Source organism: Pelmatolapia mariae, linkage group LG18, assembly GCF_036321145.2.
Source record: "Pelmatolapia mariae isolate MD_Pm_ZW linkage group LG18, Pm_UMD_F_2, whole genome shotgun sequence".
Taxonomy (NCBI): Eukaryota; Metazoa; Chordata; class Actinopteri; order Cichliformes; family Cichlidae; genus Pelmatolapia; species Pelmatolapia mariae.
Genome location: NC_086243.1, coordinates 18,530,575 through 18,544,793, shown reverse-complemented (window position 1 = coordinate 18,544,793; position 14,219 = coordinate 18,530,575). Strand labels below are relative to the sequence as shown.

General features: G+C 41.8%; 1 protein-coding gene across 3 annotated transcripts; it reads right to left on the bottom strand.

Annotated features, from left to right (window-relative positions):
• Positions 1 to 90: 90 nt before the first annotated feature.
• Positions 91 to 12,683, bottom strand: LOC134616296 (ranBP-type and C3HC4-type zinc finger-containing protein 1-like). Of its 3 annotated transcripts, none has more exons than XM_063461049.1 (9): positions 12,187 to 12,683; positions 8,509 to 8,683; positions 6,050 to 6,142; positions 5,792 to 5,933; positions 5,598 to 5,688; positions 5,221 to 5,506; positions 2,473 to 2,567; positions 1,889 to 1,996; positions 91 to 1,795 (listed from the first exon to the last, which is right to left on the bottom strand). In XM_063461049.1, the coding sequence occupies exons 1-9, from the start codon at positions 12,448 to 12,450 to the stop codon at positions 1,745 to 1,747; spliced, it is 1,305 nt and encodes a 434-aa protein (XP_063317119.1). In that variant the 5' UTR covers positions 12,451 to 12,683; the 3' UTR covers positions 91 to 1,744. The 3 variants fall into 3 exon arrangements, with proteins under 3 accessions (XP_063317119.1, XP_063317117.1, XP_063317118.1); XM_063461047.1 differs by having other exon boundaries at positions 2,473 to 2,573; positions 12,187 to 12,680; XM_063461048.1 differs by having other exon boundaries at positions 1,889 to 1,993; positions 2,473 to 2,573; positions 12,187 to 12,678.
• Between the last annotated feature and the right edge of the window lie 1,536 nt (positions 12,684 to 14,219).

Below are 14,219 nucleotides of genomic sequence, written 5' to 3'. Positions count from 1 at the left end.
AAAAACGTTCCATTAGGACAGGTGTTCACGAATTTTATATCATTTACTGTGTCACAGAATTATTTAACATTATAATCTGTAATATAATAAACATGGATGAAAAATAGTTTTTTTAGTGTAGAAAAACACAAAAAAAGAGTGAAATGACACTTTTCCTACAGAAAGATTTCAGACCTGTTGCCACAGATTAAAAGGACTTCCACAAAGGCCCTGTACAAACATCTGGAGGGTTTACAGAGAGCGGTCAAAGACAAAATACCCAGTGCACTGCAGTTCTCTGGTTAAACATGCCTGTTTGATGCTAGAGGTTGGAGAAGAATGACCACACTGCTTCAAGATAATAGAAATAACCACATTACAGCCAAGTATGCTGAAGAGCATCTTGAGCCTTAAAGCCGATGGGCTACAGCAGCAGAAGATCACACCAGATTCTGTTTACCTAGGAGCAGGAAGCTGAGGCTACGATTCACACCGCAGCCTTCTTGAGTATTGATGCTGACCGTGTTCATGCCTTCATGACCACAGTGGACCCATCGTCTGATGGCTGCAGGATAACGTACCATGTCAGAAAACTCAAATTATCTCAAACTGGTTTCTTGATATGACAATGAGTTCACTCTACTCACATGGCCGCCACAATCACAGATCTCAAGCCAACAAAGCACCTTTGGGATGATGTGGAACAGGAGATTCACATCATGGATGTGCAGCTGACAGATGTGCAGCATCCGTAGGAGGCTGTCATGCCATTCTGATGGATGTTTCCAGCACCTTGTTGATTCTGCGCCATGAAGAATTAAGTTAATTCTGAAGGCAAACAGAGGTCCAACCTGTTACTAGCAGGCTGTGCCTAATAACACGACGTTTGTAGATCTCACAAGAACAGAAAAAACTGCATTTATTTTAATTCCATTTTGTTTATTCAGATAATGTGAGCTTTTACAGTATTATGTACTGAAAACAGATCATTCTTTTGCTGTCACATCTCAAAGAAACAAATTAGATCAGCTGCTAAAATGTACAATTACTCAATGCTCCTCTGGTAAAAATAATACATGTAATACAATGTTATACAAAAATAAAAGCACTCAACAACCCTGTAAATGCATCACAAATCCTTCTCTTTACAGCCACTGCTGCTTCTTTTTTATTTTAAAAACACTTTTAATATTCTTTTGGCACCAACAGATGTCATATTAACAGACAGAATAGGGTATTGCACAAGGCTTCAACCTTTCTTATCACTTCACAGTTGGCAGACACCGGAGTTTGACATTTCCACAAATTCAGCTCCAATCAAATTTACCTCCCTTCTCTTCCCACCTAAAATAAATATTAGGCTGTCTGTGTTGCTTGCTCCACACACACACACACACACACACACACACACACACACTCACACTAACACCCACGCACGCACACAGTAAAATAAATAGCAAGGAGATCTGGCCTGATGCAGAAGTATGTCATGGTCAGGTCATGTCCATATAAACTGTCAAAGCTTCGTGTCAGCAGTTCATCGTCTGAGCAGCGAAGGGTGCAGCTCTGCGTCATGCTACAGCGCTTCAAACGGCCCCGTCTTCAGCAGCCAGCCAGCTGTCAGAGGACTCTCAGTGCACTTGACAGGCTTCATGTAAGTATTTTGTCAACATGTAAGTGGCAGAATTAGCCTTCTCACTCTGTGTGTATGTATGTGTGCGTGCGAGTGAGTGAGAAGTGAAAACCGGACAGTGATGAAGGGCAGTCAGCTGCTGCTTAAACCAGACTCTCCCCGATCCTCTCGCCTTCCTTTCTCCTTTGTGCGAGATGAAAAAAAGATCACTGTCAGCAGGGGGAGAAGTTTCCAGGAGAGTAAAACAAATATTGATTCCTGTATCTGTTATAGTACCTGCTGGATAAAGCTCTGTGTGTCAGGTCTGGCTGTAGCGCAGATCTCGCAGCCGGGACGAGATGGCTTGTTGATGAAAGTGCACGAGGGACATGCCCACTCTGTCTGCTGAGTATATGTGGAGTTCATTTAAAGCTCTATCAAAAGTAATAATACTTTGTAATGAACAAATTCACAATTATTTCTCTTACTGGAAACTATGGTTTGAAAAATTAGGTAGATTTTGCATTAACTCTTGTCTGTGGGGATTAAGAGCCCAGAGCCCACCAACACTGACCTATGACTACATGACAAAGACAATTAAAAAAACAGGTTTACTTTAAGGTTTAATTCACTGCAAGCGTAAGCTATCCTTTAACTCTTCCCTCCTGGGATGCCTACTAGGGGTAACCCTTGTTTCTCTTTTCTGAACAGAGCAGTTTCTTTCATATTGTAGGCTGGCTTCCAGGACAAAATGACTGGGTCTGTTTATACAGCGTACTAGAGCCAAAACATGTATTTGCTATTAGGGTGCAGGGGAGTTAATTAAGTTTGGCATCCCTGTGTCCCTGCAATGTTAGAAGCATCATATACTAAACACATACCTGTGTTTTACTCGCTTTGCTGGTATGATCATTCAGCTGCAGCTTCTCAATGTCGAGAACATCTTTGATGTCACCTGATCTGTCGCTCCCTCCACCTGTACCTGCGGACAACACAGTGTTAAACTGGCTGCATCTACATCCAGCTTGAAAGATTTTCACACGCCTACAAAAATCCCAAAATAAAGAATTGTAATTTTTGAATAATATCTTAAGGTTAGGGCAGCACGGTGGCACGGTGGTTAGCACTGTTGCCGCACAGCAAGAAGGTCCTGAGTTCAATTCCACCATCAGGCCGGGGGCTTTCTGTGTGGAGTTTGCATGTTCTCCCCGTGTTTGCGTGGGTTCCCTCCGGGTAATCCGGCTTCCTCCCACAGTCCAAAGACATGCAGCTTGTGGGGATAGGTTAATTGGAAAATCCAAATTGCCACTAGGTGTGAATGTACGAGTGAGTGTGAATGGTTGTCTGTCCCTGTGTGTTACCCCTGTGACAGACTGGCGACCTGTCCAGGGTGTACCCCGCCTCTCGCCCTATGACAGCTGGGATAGGCTCCAGCGCCCCCCCGCGACCCTGAAAAGGATAAGCGGCAGTGAATGGATGGATGGATCTTAAGGTTATTTAACAGCCCCACTCACAAATTCCTGACAGAACATGTACCGCGGAGTAGTGCTGGGCGATATGGAAAAAATATTTATCACGATATGAATTATTTTATATCACGATAACGATATAAATCACGATATACCACCTGACCTGTGGTCATCTGGAAAGTATGCAGTCTTTAAACAGCGAGTGGAGAGGGTGCAGTCTTTGTTTTGAATTACCGTAAAGCATGTCGCAAATCCGGGTGCACGTAAAGCAGCACCATGTTGCAAAACCACAAGACAGAGTTTCTTTGCAAAAAATATCATTTTTTAATACTTTATTTTCTCTTGTTAAGAGTATGTATAGTGAGAAGACAACACTAATATATTTGCACAGGCTATTTAACCCTTTAAGACCTACCATAGAACCAAGTCCGCCAGAGCTTATCTTTACATTTATTTATTTTGAGTGTCTTCTTAGTTTTATTTTTGAGACACACAATTTTTTATATACTACAGGAAAAATAAAAATAAATAAATGCAAATTTGCAAAAACACAGCATGTGCATCAAAATAAACTATTTACAACAGTGTAATTTGACTTCTAAGCATCCCAGAAACGATACAGAAGAACATAAAGTCAAACATGACTTTTAAAAACACCAACATAGGCTTTGAAGCTAAAAAACTACATTTTCCGCGAAAATGACGTCACTTCCGGTTTCGGGCAGGTAATGGCGGACATGCGAGAGTTCGCGCTGACTTATATACAAACTAGGAAGTGTTATGAACAGCTGATTGGATCGGCAAAGCCTGTTTCTGGAATATTATGTTTTTGTTGCTGCAAGTCTGGAATATTATGTTTTTGTTGCTGGAAGTACTTTTTATGCAATTTTTGCAAAGCTATATGTGGAAGAAAACCGTGACCTAGGGCAAGCTAATGGAATAAGATGTAAGTACAACTCTTACGGTTTCATATGCAAAAAAACCCATTATTGCGCTACCTTACGTGGTTACAGTTCTACAGGGATTTAAAAATAGTTAGGCAAAACGGAGTGTGCCTGCTCCGACCGGTTGTAAAGGGTTAATGATATATTTTATGTAATAATTTGTAAAATTCGGGCTAGAAACGATAGAAACGATAGAAGACAAATGGCACGATAGACACTTTTCTATCGTCCACACGATATATATCGTCATATCGCCCAGCACTACCGCGGAGTATAATTCCCACATTAGGAATTGTTGTCCTGCAGTGTTAATTCAGGTTTGACGACTCTCAAACTGTAGGGATTGTCCGGATTCTTGTGTTTTCTACACATAGCTTCCCCCAAAAGATAGCGAGTAATTAGAATAATTAATCTAATAGCACTTTATGCTCATCAGTATCAGGGGTCATCATGCTTTTCAGGAATTTAGCCGGTACGCAGTCTGGCTTGGGTTTCAGCGTAGTACCATCATATCTATTTCCCTTTTCCTCCTGTCATGCTCCTCTATCTGCTCCTCCCAGGGCACCATCGGTTTCACAAATCGGACTCTGTATCTTGGTGCTCGGAAGCACTCGATTTGGTCGATGCCAAGTGTGTGGACGGGTGTTCGTCTTTCTTGAAACAAAGGTCTATGTTGGTGTTTCGGACACCAACGAAAGAGGATAAGACAGGCTGGCAGTTAAAAACTTGGACAGTTAAAAGCTGGTTGCAAATCTTCTGCAGTCAGGAACTAATCTGGAAATCACACGAGACTTTAATGTGTACACAGGTGACTTTCTACTAGACTTTATGCTTCCTTGACCACAAGTTTGAGACGCAGTAAATCTAAAAGATGATCGAGTCAGCAAACATTGCTCTGGTGTTCGGTCACAGAGTGCTGGCTGCTCGGTGGCACAGCTTCCTCCACGAAGGGTTTCTTTACCTAATGAAATGAAACTAATTATGCAATAACTTCCAATATCCCCCTGATTCAGCAGCAGGAAAGGTTCAGTTTATATCAGCATTGCCTCAGCACATCAGTGACAAAAAGCTCTAAAGTACTGAGGATGGTTAAGGTGGCTGCGACTGACTCTGCTAACAAGTGTTGTTGTTACCTAGCAGGACCACAGCAGTGCACTCATCGCCTGCTGTGCAGATGCAACCGAAACATCATCATCGCAACGTACCCTGAACTCACCCTGGTTGTTGTGGGGAAGCCTCGAGGGGAGGGTGTTGTAACCCCTCCAGTCCTGGGAGGTGGGGCCGTTGCCTGGGGGGAGAGGTGTGGTGAGTAGGGCACTCTCCAGGTCCTGCTGGAACAGGTGGCGGGTAATCCGGGCTTGCCGGGCAGAGATCAAGTATAGGTACGCTGTATCGCCATCCTTCTGCACCCCGTAGGAAGCTAATGACCTCGGCTCGGTGCACAAACACTGACCAATCACCCAGCGCTGGACGCGAGGATGGAAACCGTACTCGAGAAATACCTGAAGAAGAAGAAGAAAGGAGGAGGAAGTCAGTGAGTGAAAATTTATGATCAGCTACGTTTCCAGCTGTTGTAACCAGCAGTTTTCTGACCTGTTGCTTGAGTGCAGCCACAGTCATGTAGGGAAACACTTTCACTGTGACACAACAGGATGACGAGACATCCTCCACCACCACAGATAAACTGCAACACAGATACGGCACACAGGTAAACACTGGAAGACACAGCGGTCATAATAATGACCTTGAATAACCCTGCACAGCCAAACGTTTCTCCACCTCCTCACCTGATTTCCCCATCTGCGTAGTTTTTTTCCGACAGCTGTATCGTCAGCGACGCTTTCTGTTGAGCCAGCGCGGACGCGTGCTGTGAAGCAGCTTGCGTGTCGCCGGCTTCGATTGCCCTGGTGAGCTCCAAACACAGCTCCTCTGAAAAGCACGGGACAGCAATTAAACGTGACATTATTAAACCACACTGTGAGTAAAGAGAGAGAGAGAGAGAGAGAGAAAAAAAAAACCCCATGGCGACAAACATGGATGCTCACCGCTCAGCGGGAGCGAGGCTGAGCTCCACTGCTCCTTCGCCGCTGCCGTGTTGTTCTGTTTGCTGTCGGATTCATATGTATCCACATTTGCAACTGTCAGAGGAGAGATGGAGAAGTTTTTCACTGAAGTGCTTTACAACGCCTTGAAGTCAACACATACCAAGTTCAGCCAATATCAGTGTTTACACAAGCTGCACCGGGTTGATAAAGGTCCGACGTCTGCGTACGTTTATCACTAAGCAACATAGCAAAAGCATACAAAAAACTAACGCTCTATAACAGTTGGCCCAACCCAAACGATACTTTATCTCCTCCAACTAACATGTGTAATGTTGCTTTGATTTGATTCCAGCTTTTACCATTAACCTCAGATAGAAAACATCTAAAGTGCTTTTTCTTTGACTTCTCACAGCGTGAGTTATGTTTCACAGACACAAAAATTTTTAGGTGCAATACGTTTACAGTATAACAAAGGTCAGTAATTTGCTCTTATTTACTCAGTTTGTTTATAAAGAGTCTTTTTAACGGTTTCACAAATGGTTTTATTCATCCCCTTTAACCTGAGGTAAACCCTATTTTCACGTTTTTATGAAAAGAAAAATGTAATAAAAGTATGAGGGGAGAGAGAGACAGGCAAAACGGGTAGAGAAAAAAAATAGATTGTTCATCAGCATGCTGCCACCAGAGGGCGCCTCAGTTTTTGTTTCTTTGATGGATTATCAACATTAAATCAATTCTTTACAAACAAGAGCTCTCAGAGGGCTATACTGAAACTTTAATGTTTTATGATGTTTTTATTACAGCATGCTGACGTCAGCATTGTAAATATGGGTATCAAGTGTAGTATATTAATCTTTTTGAGTCATTGTGAAGTTATATAATGTTATATTGAAAAAATGTTTTAAAGAAGAAAAAACAGCTTATGTTCCCCAATGACCAATATATTGCTTTACAGTTTTTTTCTTAATTGGTGTGACCCTGACCTTTGACCTATGACCTTAAAATATTAAATACTAGAATAGTGTATTTTATCATCTTCACCCACATGATTGGAGCCCAACTGACTGAAATCTTTGGCTTCTGTAAGCTGTAAAAACTTTTAACATTTATTCATGCTCTGTGTGACTTTTGCAAAGCCTTACGGCGTCATTGTGACGTCGCAGGGTGTTGTATTGAAAACATTTCAATTGTATTGTACAGCTCTCCCCATGCCCTTTCATATGACATATTACTCGATATGGGTTCTGAATTTATTTTCAGGGTCATTTGAAGGTCAGGGTTAAATGCTTAACCAACCTAGGTACTCATGTCCCCCAAGACCTACTATGTTGTTGCAAAATTTGAAGATGATCCATGAAAAATTGTGGTTAATTTAAAGTTTGTACTGATTTCCACATTTGGTATGACCTTTAACTTGACCTGATTCTGGCATCTACCATCACAGGAAATTTGAAAACGATATCTTGAAAACTCAGAACGCTAGACTGTTAGGAAACAGACAGACCGATTACATACTCCCTCCCTTTGGGTGGAGGCTTGAAAGCATTTTGTTTGTTTAACTGTTACAGCAAAAACTGAGTGCAACACAGTTTAAGACAAAAAGTTTTGCGTCATTGTAAAAAAGAACCAGTAAGAAACGGTTTTGCTGTGTATGCACAAAGTAAGGAACTTGTGCAGCTGCTTTGTGCTTTCAAGAGATTTGCAGTTCATCAAACCTGATTCAAAATGGACCGGTGCCAGTCAAAATGCAGAAGAGGAACCTTTACTCAGCAGATATTTGGGTGAAAGTTGAACTGAGTTTTCAAATTGGAGCAACACAGCGAAAAAACAATGCGTCACAGGGAACAGAATTGTGAAATACACTTTATTGGGTACGTCCTCTCAAACCACTCTTTAACAAATATCTAATTAGTTACAGCAAACATGGCAGAACCTGTTTGCTGCAACTAAAATCGACTAAAATAGGTTGCTGTTTGCTGGATTTACTTTAGTATAACTGTGGAGCAGCTGTGGTTTAAAATCCACAGCTCCATCTTTTTAGGCATGGAGAAGATGGTCAAGACGACCTGCTGAAGTTGAAGGAGTCAAGTGACTGTATGCTCACTGGTTGCTTTGTTAGCTACACCTTTTTCAACTGCTTGTTAACACGAATCACAGGACAGGACCTCAGCACATTTTGGTATGTAGACATGGTAGAGATGCCCTGACGAAGTTCAAATAGAGTATCACAACAGGGGAGAAGGATGATCTTAGTGACCTGGACCTTAAAATCTCAGAATAACAACCGACAAAAGGCCTGGTTTCAGTTACTGTGTCACCGTCTTTAGTTCTAATGTTTACTAAAATGGATTTTTGGAAAGGATGTACAATGTTGTTTAATGAGCGTTACATTTATATTTGACTGATATAAACCATTATTCATTTTATCGGAACTAAAGAAACAAAATTGTCAAACTGACCTCTGTGTGCCTCTCTTAGTGAAGACATCATCACGGTGGCCCACTCCTCGGCCTCTCGGTCGCAGCGGAAGTTGAAGCGGATGCAGTCGTGAGGCGGAGCAACAAGACGCATCTCATGGCAGCGAGAGGACTTGACCTCATACTGCACAGAGCGCAGGTCAAACTCTGCAATAAACTGAAGGTAAAAACACAAAGTGATGTAAGAAAATTTCTTCCCCATACATTAGCTGAAGTGTGACAAATGAATCCTAGAGCCAAAAACTCAGTTCCAACACCAACAAGTCAAATCACTTTCATTTGCATCCACCTGACTAATTGTTTAATATGTCAAAAAACACCTCAAACCTGAAAAGCTGGGACTAACGAATGTTTAGCATATTAAAAAGGAAGACCCTCCTTTGCACTGAACAAGAGCTGAGGGAGAAAAAAAAACAAACAGTAGATGCAACAGATGCAAACTGCAGTTCTCTTTGGAGGACTATCACAATTTAACAGAAAGGAAACAATCCCCAGATACATGGCAAAATGAAGCATGTGAAATCCTCACTTTGACAGAGAAAGACGTGTCATCAGTGAGTGAATTTGGCAGCAGAGATTTCTTTTATACACAATCCGTCTTGGAACATTCACTGTGGCAGTGGGGAGTGATCTTCAGGGCACAGACAAAAGCCGGGAAGATGGATTTGCCTTCTGCCGGAAGGAATGCATGTAAATTGTCTGATACGATAACGCGGGGTGCCCGTTAAGTCTTTGAGCTGAGACAGACGAACTAAAAGAAGTTGAATCAAGACGTGTCTCGGTAGTCGAGGGGGAAATCTGTCAGAGTGGAGATGCAAAAGCAAATTCAGAGCCTGTCAGAGTTCAGGAAGATGACACACAGTGCATGTGACAAACAAAGGGCAGATCTGGGAGTTAAGTTATGATGTGGCCAGTCAGACACTGTGCAAAGTGAGGTGAGCTTAAGCATGTGTGCCTTTTTTGTTTATTTTAATGCCAGTATTGAGAAGATTAAACTTGTGTTTGTATTGAAATGTCTTTTGTGTGCCACAATCTGCTGATTGATCCTTTGATCGTCAAAAAGTAGTAAAAAAAAAAGCACAATTATGTGAAGCCAAACAGCTTTAAATGGCTTGCTTTGCCAGATTAATTGTGCAAAAATACACGTTTAGTCTCAGACTGCTTAGAGTTGGACGGTTTTTAAGTATTTAGTATTTAAGATCAAAGCTTTATTTAAACTGAACAAGTTACTGTTACTGAAAGAGAGACAATAAAACATAAAAACAAGCAGTAAATTTGAAAAATGACCGTATGTCATGTTCGAGTCTGAATGGTGGCCCTTTGCTGCATAGGCAAAAACCGTCCAAAAAATGTGTCTAAATATCATATCATAGATCTACAGTTTCATATTATGCTCCATGATTTATTTCATGGTGTCACAAATTACATTTTGCAGCAATACTTTTTAATTATTTGGATGACGGTGTGCAGGCTTGCATAGGTAGCTCTGAACAGCAGCAGGACCATCCGAGACAAATCGAGGAGCTTGCTCCTAAATGAGGGGCTGACACACACAGACACACAAACACAGCAAATTATGCCAAACACAACAGGTTCAAACACCACAAACCACACAAGAATCATGGGAAAGAGTATGGAGACACTTCACGAATGAGAAGCACTGAAGACGTGAGAACTAATCAGACATTAGAAGTTGAAAGTACTTAAGCTTACATTTGGTGTTTTATACAGCACCAAGTTAGACGTTGAGCCTGTAAACATTCATTTCTTCTTTCTGCTGCTCCATTTAAGGGTCACCACAGCGCATCACCCGCCTCTATCTCACCCTATCCCTACCATCTTCTTCTGTCACATCCGTCATCCACCATACATCCATCAATCTCCTCTATGTTCTTCTTGAGCATGGCCTCCTAGACTCCCCAATGCTCATCCCTGTCCAATATGTGTACATCCACATCACTGAAAGTGTCCACTGGCCTACAGGAGTAAACAGACTGCAGAGTCCGGGCCTGAAGAGGTAGTTGTGGCCTCTGCGTTGTTCCATCCTCTTAGCCAGAGGTTGTTCGATTGTATAAACCACGGCAATCCTCCTGGCTCTTGCGTTTTAATCGGGTCAACCAAAGAACCATCCAACAGTGGTCACTCTTAGCTTGACAAAGCTAAAGGTTCAGTGAAAACAGGATAGCAACACCCTTCCATGTATTTCAAAAAACTGGTGGTTGCCTGGAGACTGTACTGGGTTTTTTTTTCCACATTTTGTGATGGATGGTAACTTGTTGTGATTAAATGGTTGCCCAGAGTTCACCTGATAGGATATAAGTTTTGTGCAAACAGTTGCAGTCTGACTTGGACCGACTGCGATCCAGGCCTGACTTACGCCTGTCTCTAAAATGATTATTTTCTTTTCTTACTTTTATTCTTATTCATCATTTTAGCCAAACTCAAACACTTTTATATTTACTGATTATGTTCTGATCAGTATTGTGCATATTTAACTATCTGCAAATTCACAAATTAATCATAATTCTGTGTTTAACCCTTACACTGTTTCTCTTGTTCTTCATATTATAAAATGTTAAATAATATCATATCCTGGGGTGCCTGATGTTTCCCACCGCCATCTTCACCATCCTTTTTCCAATATATCCACTTTCCCTCCTCTGCTCATGTTCTAACCAACTCAGCCTTGCCTTTCTAACGTTGTCTCTAAACCGCTCAACCTGAGCTGTCCTTCTGTTGTACTCATTTCTAATTCCTGGTCACTTCCAAAGAAAATCTCATATATCTTCAACTCCGCCTGCTGTCTTTTTGTTAGTGCCACAGTCAGCAATCTAAATGGAAACAGTGGTAAAGTGCCAAGGTAAATGCACCTCTGTGCTCAGTGTGGTTTTCCTGATAAGACATGCTGTTATTTTTATCTGTCATTACCAACTCTCCAATCACAGGAGGGCTTGAGCACTAAGGTTAGTCACGCCATTAACTGGCTAACAGAATGACTAAAGTTTCTTCTTCTGCTTAAGCCACTGTTTGAATCATTTGGTGTAGAATACCAGTGAATAAATACAGACTTCCTACAACACACATAATGAGAAATGACTTGCAAGTACAAGGCTGAAATCTGCATGTTTGTTCAGATGACAAGAGGATCGTGGAAATTCCCACCTGCCATTTTACCATTTTGGAGAGTTTACCACTATAAAGGACTTCCCCGTGATGCTGTTATGTCGTGGAAGGGCCGAAAATGAAAACGAAACTAAAAGTTTTAGTAACTACACTACTTCTCCGTTAAAACAACAATGTGAGGCTTTTTAAGACCCCCCTTTTAAAAACATACTGTTTGGTAATAAGCACGACACCGGGGTGGGAATCTGAAGGCTCTGCTATCAGACGCTTGATTGTCACAGTGGATCCTGGTGTAAACTGCAGGAAAGAGTTTCTGTTGTTCTGAGATTTGTCGTGCCTCAAATTGAATCCACCAAGGTGCACATGTCGTGCTATGAGATCCGTAAAACTGCGCGTAAAGGCCTTTTGTTAGTTAAGAATATAAATGTCACTTAAAAAGAAGTTTGTGCACACACACACACACACACACACACGTTTAGGCTGATAACAAAAGCATTTGTTCTAAACATACAGGTGTGTATGTGTGTGTACGCTTACCACACTGCGGTTTCCGCTCGTATCGCGTAAAGCCAGTCGGAACTCTCCGGCCCGGCTCGGGTCCATGCTGAGCTGCAGGCGCAGAGCCTCGCTGCCCGCTCCGGGGAGGTACAGCGGTCGGATCCCGGAATGGCACACCGAAACACGGACGGACATTAAAACTGTACTGCAGCAGGCGGTAGGTGCAGGGCCGCCGCATGCAGCCTGTGGGGACGAGGCAGGAATCGGGGCTGGTGGAGCCCAGCCGCCCGAGCTGAGAGCCATGTCGCGGACACCAGGGACGGGTGAGGCTCGGTACTGCTGCCCGTGTCTTCTGCGGGGTTTAACAGGTCCACCGGTGTTTAAAGAGAGCGCGTTTTATCACGGGGAGGCTCTGGCTGTCTCCGCGCCTCGCAAATTCTTCCATGTCTACCCGAAGCCGAGCGACAGAAAAACAAAACAGGAAGCTGAAGAGTACGACTGTAAATCTTCTCCGTAAAGAAACAGCGACTTCAATTTTAAAACGCAGCGCAGTATAAGAAAGATTTAAAAGACACACTCGGATTAAAAATTAAAAATATTAATCTCTAATCATCTCTAATAAAGAATTATATCTCTAATATTAATCATACTTGCGTTCGCTTTATGTTATTTATATGCACTGTTCAGAAAAAGAAAATTAAAGAAACAGTCATCCCAGTAGGCTATAAGTCATTTAAGCTTTATGGATGTTAAGACATGGATGTTAACACCCTTTACTAACCCCTTATTAATCCCAGAGTTGGGAAATTCATATTGTTGTAGCAGCATAACAAAGGGTTGAACCTAGTGCAAAACACATAATTTGTTCCAGTTTCTTTGGTTGGATCTATGAAAAATACCAAACATAACATGGTTTGATAGACAAAAAAAAGAGAGAGAAATATTTTTGTACCAGTAAGGTGATTCCCAAAGAGCTGTTAGTCAAAAACCTGGCATATCTCGAAACTGCGTGCCTAAAAACAATTTAGGAAACTGGACAAATGGAGGAAAAAAGAGTGTCAGGCCTAAAAACTATCTGAAACAGTTGAACAGAATCTGAAAGTTATGCCCTTTTAAAAATAGGAAACAATCCAGCAAAGACCTAATACAGGACCGGAGACATGCATCTGGGCCTTCAGCTAAATTCATACTGTTCACTGAAACCTCATCGGATATGGTCTCAGTGGAGGAGTGGCTGTCAAGAAGCCATTGTGTTAATGAAGGGAAAGAGGAGAAAAGGCTGAGGTATGCCACATTACACAAGAACTGATCTGATGGAGTAATGAATCCAAACTGAAATGTGTGGTTCAAATTATCAACGTATACAGAGAAAATCAGTGAAGATGTACAACAGTGAGTGTCTACAGCCATCTGTAAAACACAGTGGAGGATGTTTTGGGTTTTGTCTGTGGTCTGCATTTCAGCCAGTGGGAATCATGTCAAAATGGATAGAATTATTAATGCAGAACAGTACCACCAGATTTTGATCATCCATGAAACACTATCTCTAAAACATCTGATTTCCAAGGGTTTCGTTTTTCAGCATGGCAGTGATCACAAATACACTGCGAATGCAGTAAAAGCATACCACACAATGGAGCACTGACAGTCATGGATTAGCCTGCCAAGAGCCCGGACCTCAACATTTATTGAAGCAGTGTGGGATCATCTTGACTTAGAACAGAACAAAAAGGAAGCCAACATCCAAAGAAGAGCTTTGGATGTTCTTCAAGAAGGAAGAACTATTCCTTAAGACTACTTAAAGAAATGATCAGAAAGCTTGGCTAAGAGATGTCAGACTGTGCTGAAGAATAAAGGTGGTCAAACCAAATATCGACTTTCAAGCACATTTGAACTATAAAAGCTCAATTTTACTTTGTATTCTGTATTTCCATGTATATTTTCACGTTTCAATAAATTGATGCACTTATTTTTCCATTTTGTGAGCAAAATATAAAGAAATGAGGGGTGGATCAAAACTTCTGCATGGTACTGCAAATGTAGGTGAACCTACAAGCACTGATAACCTTGAA

What these genes read in the sequence shown, in the direction of transcription:
- LOC134616296 (XM_063461047.1), bottom strand. Translation starts at nt 12,450, where the DNA reads ATGGCTCTCAGCTCGGGCGGCTGGGCTCCACCAGCCCCGATTCCTGCC. An exon ending in TACGCAGATGGGGAAATCAG is followed by an intron (nt 5,689 to 5,791) that starts GTGAGGAGGTGG and finishes TCTGTGTTGCAG; the next exon opens with TTTATCTGTGGTGGTGGAGG. An exon ending in GCAAAGCGAGTAAAACACAG is followed by an intron (nt 1,997 to 2,472) that starts GTATGTGTTTAG and finishes ACATATACTCAG; the next exon opens with CAGACAGAGTGGGCATGTCC.